An 8,475-nucleotide genomic window follows, 5' to 3' on the forward strand; every position below is an offset into this window, starting at 1 on the left:
TTAAGAGTGGAGAAAAGGGGGCACTGAATTGAAGTTTGACAAACTTTTGGTAACTTACAAGACTCAATGAACAGTTAATGCTGTAGATATTAGTATAGAATTTTAAAAGAAAAAAAATACAACTGGTTCATGAAGCAAATTTGAAGCTTCATTTTGCCATCACTACTTTAAAGCTAACCCGGCTTGTATAAAATTGAGATGTATTCATATTTTTCAAAAGTCGTCACACTTGTACTTACCTTGGACCAATTCAGGCGCTTAGTGGAGCTCTCAGGCTTGAACTCCTTCTTTGGCTTGAGGCCATAAGGCAGCGGAAGGCCAGCGGACAATTTTGAGGCACATGCAAATCCTGGGGGTAAGGGAGGGGCACCGAATGGAGGAGGCACTCCAGGGGGAGGGGGTGGTGCTGGACAACCAGGTAATGGAGGAGCAGGAGGTGGTGGTGGTGGAGGCGGTGGAGGAGGAACTGGTAAACCAGATGCCGGGTTACTGGGCAAAGAGCCACAGGGTAATGACGATGATGACGACAACACCTCTGACACAACCCCTGGTCCAACTCCAACCTAGATAGAAGGACCAAAATTATGCACATAAAATGATAGAGAGGAAAAAAACATTAGATTTGGTAATTGCCGAATGGTCTGTCAGCAAATGTGTTAAGTAACACACTTGGAAAAAAAGGGTTTCTTCAGTGCTCACAAATTCCCTGCAAGCACAATTTATGTTTGTAACGTGGCGTCAGCTTTAATGGAGAGGAGGATTTATCGAGATGTTGAATATCGGATTCAATGATTCATGGTGAGTGTTTAGAGTTAGAATATTAAGACCCATGACAGACTGTGTGTAAGAACCCTTCTTAAAGCTTACACAACACAGCTAGTTGAGTATTCCTTCAGTGTTCTTTGCTCTCAAATTGAAAATTTATCTCGCAAAGAAAATGAAAATCCTCTTTTGAGGCAGCAGATCAGGGGTAGTGGGCCAGAAAAAAATGGAAGAGCGTTGTCAAAAGAAATTGCTTTTAAGACAATTTGCCCTCACCGAATGGCGATAAGAGCGTCAGAAATGGCCGACATGTGCCGAGACCATTAAACTATGTATCGGTTTACCAGTACACAAATCAAAATGATATACTTGGGTGCGACAAAAAATAAATAAAACATTAAAGCCTATGTACCAAAAACAAAAACACACCATATATTGTAAGAAACTTGAAATTGTGTTGGCATATTATAAGTCAAAGTTTGACATCATAAAGCATGTTTTGCATGCGATCGGAAATACAGATGAACGCGTTACCTGAGACCACCAGCTTAAATACCTGCGACTTGAAAGCCTGCAACTCGGCTATCTTCTCTTCACACTTGACCAGTTGAGCTTGGGCCTCCTGTCGTTTTACAAACTCTTCATCAAGCTAAAAGAAAAAAAAAAGTGTCATTTATTTTAGAGTGGACATGTCAGTTAATGAACTTAAGCTCCCATCTGAAGGGCGCTACCTGGTGACCCATTTCACAAATAGGTTTACCTATATTTGTTAAAAATCTACAACAAATTGAAAGCTCCTCAAACTGACTTCAAACTTAAAGATTCTTCAGAATATCAATACTTGCCTTTTCTGCCAGTTCAGAAGCTCTTTGTTCATACTCTTCAAATCTAGCCTTTTCGGCACAAACTTCTATAAAAAACAACAACAACAAAAACACAGTTAATCAAATTTGCAGCTCCAATATGTACAAAATAAAGTGACTTGCCGATGAGGTGGCTGAAGTCCACGTCAAGCCGTTTACGATAACTGAAGTCTGGGTCTGTTCCACTGCGATGCAGAACAATTTGCGACACGCATTCCTCGATGATCTTAAAGTATTGAGACCTGAGAGTGACAAGCCAAACTTGAAGGTTGTAAGAAAACTGCGACCACAAAAACAAGCCGTATTGTTGTTGATTAGTGCTCCGTCTTTTGATCAAGTGAACTTTGGTCAAAGCCCACACTGCTGTGGGTGATCCAACTAAACGAAAGACTTTGAAAAGTACCAGAAAAGAAGACGGGGGGGGAATTACTCTCGAGCGGTGGAAACTAGATTGCTATCAGATGAAAGAGACATTCTCTCGCTTAGTTGATGCCATTCGGAGCCTTTAAGGCCCACATGGGCGTTATAAGAGCAAAATGGCCCCGTCCGCAGACTGTGAAAGGTTGTCGTGAAGTAAAAATATAGCAATGGTTGATCACACTATTTCACATTGGTCGGATCTCGCACTAAGTGTGCGGTTGAAAACAATTTAACCAACAAAACGGCGTTAACGGACGGACCCTGTCCCCTTATTAGTCCGTTAAATCGAACTTCCACTGTACACGCTATTTCTTGTGTGAAAGATTAAAAAAAGGTCATAGCGAGGCCATCCATCCATTCTCAATACCGCTCAGCCTTGCAAGGGTATTGGGTAATAAAAACTCAACAAAAGGTAGCGTTTGAAAAGAAAAAAACCAGTAACAAGCAGATGGGCAACTATGTACAAATCAAATACAAGTAGTCTGAAGACTTTGAAGAATGATAAGTGACGTGCCTTATGTTGTTTCTAAGGTAACATCACATGCATCACAACGTACAGAACAATTATTCCTTTGATGGAAAACAGAAATGTCAACTTTTACGGGCCTGTCCTTCACCATCTTAACAGACCTGACAAAGTAGTCGTTGCGAATGAGGACCAAGTGCTGCAGTATGGAGACGAAATAGTTTTCCGCACTGCTGTCCTTCACCATATTCAGCAAAATATTGAACACGTCCCCCGCATCAGTAAAAAGAGTCAAGGCGAGGACTGGCAGATTAATGGAAGCAATGCTTTGTAACCATAAAAAAACATCCTTTTCAATGAATAGCCGGGGAATCGTTGCATTCAAAGTGTGTCACACTTTGTATTATCTAATATCTATTCATAAATATTTGACCTCCACTATGTGGCGTGGATTTTCATTTTAAATAGAACACGCTAAGAGTGAACATTCACTATATTGGGTTAATGCTATAAAGGATATTCCAGCTCGCTTTTGATGTCCTCCAGCCTGTGAGAGAATTCCATCATGTCCTCTTCTTTGTGCTCCTCAAATACTTTTAGCTGAATGTCAAGGGCATCGTTCCTCACCGATGACAGTTGCTACGTTTAAAATAAAGAATATACGGTAAAGACATTGCAAGTGTTGAGCGTTACAACTTTATCAACAACGTAAGTGTGGATACAAACAAGTCGGATGTCAGCGGGGTGGTACTTACGGGTAAAATGGCTTTAAGGCCGCAACGAATAAATTCATTCCTGATGTGTAGCCGCAAGTCCAGGTCGTCAGGTGATGTTACGAGAGCATTGATTAACTGCATGCATGCCACCTGAAATATGATATGGAAAAGTAACATCAAAAAGGGGTAGGGGCACGTTTGGGTCAGCGACAAACAGAATCCCTCTTACAGTCGATGAGCACGCCGAGTCGCCGACATTCATCGTAAATGAGCTTTTCGCCCGGGACGAAGAGAAACATAACTAATGCATGCCTGTTTTCTCCAGCCTCCGACTGGGGAGGTCTGATTTTAATATTGATGCAACAACTGTAGACATATAAAACCCAACAGTCAATCAAAGGGAAAATTAGATCATTTGGAAGCTGGTTTTCGCTGGCCTCTAAGTTTAGTTCTGGGTCTGCCGCTTCAATAGTCACACGCAAATCAATTATTGATTGCATCAAGTCGTGGATGAAAAATAGCATAGCAACACGAGATTCCAGAAAAAGATGAACAAGTAATTATTATTCATTATATATGTATCGTTATGTATTACTTATATTTCTATTTGATTACATTGGCAAACAGATGAGTTGATTTTGAAACGGCTTCCTTTACTGCATCAGTTCTATGTTGTAATAACATTATTGGCCACTAGATGGCGGACATGTTGAAGTGCTACTGGTAGTAAACTGTAAAGTAAAAGATGTCCTGTTTTTTTTATTTTTTATATGAAGCTTTTATATAGCTACATTATGTGTGAAAACATTTTGACCTTGACTGGTACATATAAAAGCAACAAAAATATTTTCATAATCAATAAAATATATGTTTAAAAAACAAAAGTGCCACTTGAATAGCTCTCCCAAGTTGAGACGCCGCCTCTTTGCCCTTACTTGTAACTGCACAGATCGATCTCGAAGTCCTTGCACAATGGGGTGAAATCTTTCAATGCCTCTCCATTCCCCAGCTGTGGTGATGGCTTCGAGGACCTTCTCCAAACTAATGAAAACATCAGAACCAGGAGTGGTGAATGGTCATCATGGTGAATGTAAAATGTATCAATCGATATTTTGTCATTTTAAAACACGTAGATGCTTCAATTGGGCAGTGAATCAATCGATAATGAAACTATATAAAAAGTTGCACTACATCATTTTTAGTTTTTTCCCAACTTTTATATATTACACCAATATTGAAACTGTTTAAAAGCATTTGGTTTAAAATTACGATAACAAAACAAAGCATTGTAACTCTTGTTTGAACCAAAACAAAATGACGTGAGAACATACGTATTATCTTCGCCCACAATGCAGATGGCCGACAGCAGCTTCATCACATCGGTCATCATGGCCGACTGGCTGGGATCTATTGCTCTTGCGAGTAACACAAGACTTCTTTCCTCCCCAAGTATTCGATCCAAGCCATACTGCAATAAACAAGCACATCGTTTCATTTGCACGGTGAAACGAATCAAGCATATGACTTGGCCCAGGAAAAGAAAACTACGACAGTGCCTCGGCAGCGACGAGGGGAAAATCTTATAGTGGATGTACAACAGATGGAAGTTTGATTTCTGCGAGATTCGGTGCAAGGACCTCTTCATGCCCTTGATATTGATTAATGGCGCATTAGACCGTAGCAAAATCATTTTAGCTCAATTGGGAAATAAAAATTGGGTCATTATAAAATAATAAATACAATAAATAGAAAGAACAATGATAAAAAAAAATAATAATAATAAAAAATAAATAGAAAAAAATATATAATCTTTAATATAAATACAATTAAACAACACCAGTTTTCATTCTGCATAAAAGCAGAGTTTGCAAAAAGAATGCCTCAACATGAACGTGTGTGTCGGTCGAAGACAACAAAACAGCGTCTCAGCTCCTCACACTTGACTTCTCTGGCTTGTTAACTCTGCTCCCTAATTTGTGCCGCCACATTGCGTTGCTCCCAAACAACTCTGCAAATGATCAATTTCACCATCCCATCATGACAGATGCTTTTCATTCCGATTCCAAACATGCACGTGGCGACCGCATCTACATCTCACTTTCAGTAAAGGAAAACAAAGATAACATGTTTAATTAGTTTACTAAAATAAAAAGCCGACACATTGCTGCTCCTCTTTACTGACACGCATATAGCGAGGGGGGGGGGCTTCGACAAAATAATTGGAATGCTGCTGGGCCACAAATTAAATGCAGCCTAATTAACATTGTTTTCAAATGATTGCGCACAGGCAAAGTCTAATTTTGCAAATGTAAACATCTTTGCCGCAACTCTTCTCTATTGCTGCATATGACGCGTCATGTCAGGTGCAAGCGCGTTATTAATGCAAGTTTGTACTGTTCAGCATTCTGAGTCGAGAAAAGTGTCTGTTAGTGTATTTTACCTTGTTGTTCATGAAGGCTTTTAGACATTGGATAACCTTATGTTGGTTCTTTTTGTCAATCCTCTCCTGCCTAGAGTCAGAAAATGAACAAAATCAATCCATATTGTGTACAATTCACCCTGCACAGGGTCACAGAGAATCTGGCGCCTGTATCTGAGTTTGGAACAAAGAAGGACTTAACGCCTATTCATTTTCAGAGAGCGATGCACAGAATGTCTGAGCAAAGACGTCTGAGCAAAGACTTGTTTTGCTAACATTTATTAAAAAAGGCGAGTCACCTTTGAATTTAAAACTTACTGTTTGTTGGCCAGCAATCGCTCCAAAATGTCAAGTAACAGTCCAAGGCCCTCATGTCCAAAACTCTGCACCCAACTGGAAAAAAACAAAACAGTGATGAGATATGTACTTCATCAAATTAGGGAGTATGCTATGAATTTTTTAATATATTTTTTTTAAATATAATTTTGTCCCAGTAGTTTGCACAAATGTAGCCTTTATTTACTTATTTTTGTGTTTATTTATTTATTCATTTATTTATTATAGAATGAAGACTGTTATCTGAGTCACCTTCAGTTTTTAAATGGAGACTTATAGGCGAGCTTTTCTAAAAAGGTATTTTTAAAAAGGTGAAGGAACTTGTGACATATCATTGAAATCAAAACAAGAGGGAAATTCTCATTCAAACGACGGGAGCAATAAAAAGTGTCGGAAGAAGTCGTTTTATCTTTGCCGCACTGTACCTGACGGGATTGCTCGTCAGTGAGACACGCAGTGAGTCGAGGCAAGCAAAAAGACGTTCTTCCATCACCCCAGACTTTAGTTCTCCCAGGAATTCTTGAGGAGAGATCTGATAGCTGCTTTTCAAACTACCCTGCAGGAAGGAAAAAGAAAATATTTTACATGCAAGTGAGGAAAAAATATATATTGTAATACAACAATTCTCTGCTACACCACCATAGCAGTTTTACACATGCTGTTCTCAAGGCCTCGGCCATGAGGTTCCTTTAATATGAACATCTCTAAAGCTGAGAAGCAAACAGTGCACCTTCAAGTACGTCAAAGCGGGACTTGTTACATATGGCCAGCAAAACATGAGGATGAACGTCTTGTGAAATATCAAACCCACCGTTTTTGAAGCAGTACAAACATACTGGATGACCATTTCTCGCTTTGTATTCAAGTCTTTGTCTCTCAAGGGAGTTTTCTTGTCTTCGTTCAAGTTCATGTCCTCCTACAATCAAATGGACAAAAGTTTGAAACACAAAAAGGTTTTTTTTGTTGTAATATCCTTGGTAACAGGATGTCCCGATATTACTTGCATACCATCATCTTTTCAAACAGTGCCAATATTTCTTTTTCTGAAGTGATCTTTGACGAAAGTTCCTCAAACTGGGAGTTAGAAGATGAAAATACAGACCAATCGGGGGCACTGTATTTAGAATGCGGTATGGCTGGCCGGTCCTTTTTGCTACCGGGGATCCGAATGCTTGCAAACCTGTCCAGCTAGAAGCAAAGAGGAAAGGGAATAAAGACAGAGTCAAAATAAAATAAAAAGGCAGAGCCTATTGAAAATGACTATTAATTTAGATAAAAAGTAATAATTATCAAAGTCAACAGTGCATTCTGCATTCGAAAAAAATCCCATTTGTATTTTGAGAGAAAATCATGAATGGGGTTAGAAAGCGTGAAGGGAAGATTGGTAATTGTTTTTAATTAAAGGAAAATATTTTTCTTTGTTAATGAATGCGATGTCTGCTAATAAAAACATGTCAGAGTTTCAAATTAGAATATGGTTCTAGTCATGCTAGTTAGTCTGCAGGCAAGAAAATGGAAGGACTGTTTTTTTTTTTTAAATATCTTACCATGTCATCAGTGAGATTTCTAAATTGTAGGTGCTATGAATAGAGGACAGACAAAAACAATATGAATTTTCATGAAGTATCACTGCCCTGCATGTAATCAAGACTTTTCTGTCATCTTAGTATTTGTGTCTTGAACAGCTGGAGGTTTTTCATGCTTTTTTATTCCAAAAAATGATTACATTTTTGTTGACAACACTGTCCTGGTACCGTTGGTGCAAAACTAATCCATTCAACATTCCAAGATGTGCAGAGTCATCAACCATTTTGCAATATTCTTTTTCTCTATAATGACACTAATAAACAGCAATGCAAATTAAGTTCACATTAAGCAGTGATGCCAATAAGAGCTTTTTAGTTTTTACATGTTCTCTGAGAAATTCTGCATAGGACTCCATATTGGGAAAATGTTCCTATAATAACTCATTTTTTTCTCGGGCCGCATTGGAGTCATAGCTTCTTTCGGAGGGCCATTATGACTGTCAACCCAAATAAATGTATGAGCACCTCAAATTATATACAGTAAAAGCTACAAAACAAACTGACAAATAACTCGTTTTCAAATCGGATGAGTAAAAACTGGTCAAATATTTAAAAAAATATATATTAAAAGCGAAGACAATTTGCAATTCTAGTAATGACACACGAATTTGATGCACAATTTGTCTTCGGGGGCCACATCAAATGATGTGGCGGGCCGTATCTGGCCCCCGGGCCTTGACTTTGACACCTGTGCTATAAAGTGATGCAAAACTTACAAATTTGGGTTTGCGGTCTCCTTCGTCGCTGCATGGTGTACTGAGGTGGGAAGAGGAAGAAGCCTTCTTCTTGTGCGATTTACCATCTCGTCCCGACGCGGCTTCAAACCGCTGACCGTAAGTGTCCATGTTGTTCACTTATGCGCATCTACTCGACGTCACGGCCTCGACCTGTGTGGAGTTACAACATA

The 8,475-nt window shown here is 39.1% G+C and overlaps 1 protein-coding gene across 3 annotated transcripts in view; it reads right to left on the minus strand.

The window, feature by feature from the left end:
• The window catches only part of LOC119120378 (protein diaphanous homolog 3-like), a 45,553-nt gene that overhangs the window by 36,709 nt on the left and 369 nt on the right, over window positions 1-8,475 (minus strand). For 2 of the 3 annotated variants that reach the window (XM_037247211.1, XM_037247208.1), the window contains exons 2-17: window positions 8,285-8,455; window positions 7,530-7,562; window positions 6,991-7,170; window positions 6,794-6,898; window positions 6,408-6,538; window positions 5,965-6,039; window positions 5,668-5,737; window positions 4,559-4,695; window positions 4,163-4,268; window positions 3,267-3,377; window positions 3,032-3,150; window positions 2,676-2,792; window positions 1,749-1,867; window positions 1,608-1,672; window positions 1,319-1,411; window positions 240-563 (exon numbers count right to left, since the gene is read on the minus strand). In XM_037247211.1, coding sequence (XP_037103106.1) covers window positions 240-563; window positions 1,319-1,411; window positions 1,608-1,672; window positions 1,749-1,867; window positions 2,676-2,792; window positions 3,032-3,150; window positions 3,267-3,377; window positions 4,163-4,268; window positions 4,559-4,695; window positions 5,668-5,737; window positions 5,965-6,039; window positions 6,408-6,538; window positions 6,794-6,898; window positions 6,991-7,170; window positions 7,530-7,562; window positions 8,285-8,413 — 1,914 coding nt within the window. In that variant the 5' untranslated portion in view covers window positions 8,414-8,455. The remainder of the gene's footprint in view (window positions 1-239; window positions 564-1,318; window positions 1,412-1,607; window positions 1,673-1,748; window positions 1,868-2,675; window positions 2,793-3,031; window positions 3,151-3,266; window positions 3,378-4,162; window positions 4,269-4,558; window positions 4,696-5,667; window positions 5,738-5,964; window positions 6,040-6,407; window positions 6,539-6,793; window positions 6,899-6,990; window positions 7,171-7,529; window positions 7,563-8,284; window positions 8,456-8,475) is intronic. The other variant, XM_037247210.1, reaches the window with a different exon arrangement.

The sequence above is a fragment of the Syngnathus acus genome, chromosome 3 (assembly GCF_901709675.1).
Source record: "Syngnathus acus chromosome 3, fSynAcu1.2, whole genome shotgun sequence".
Lineage (NCBI taxonomy): Eukaryota > Metazoa > Chordata > Actinopteri > Syngnathiformes > Syngnathidae > Syngnathus > Syngnathus acus.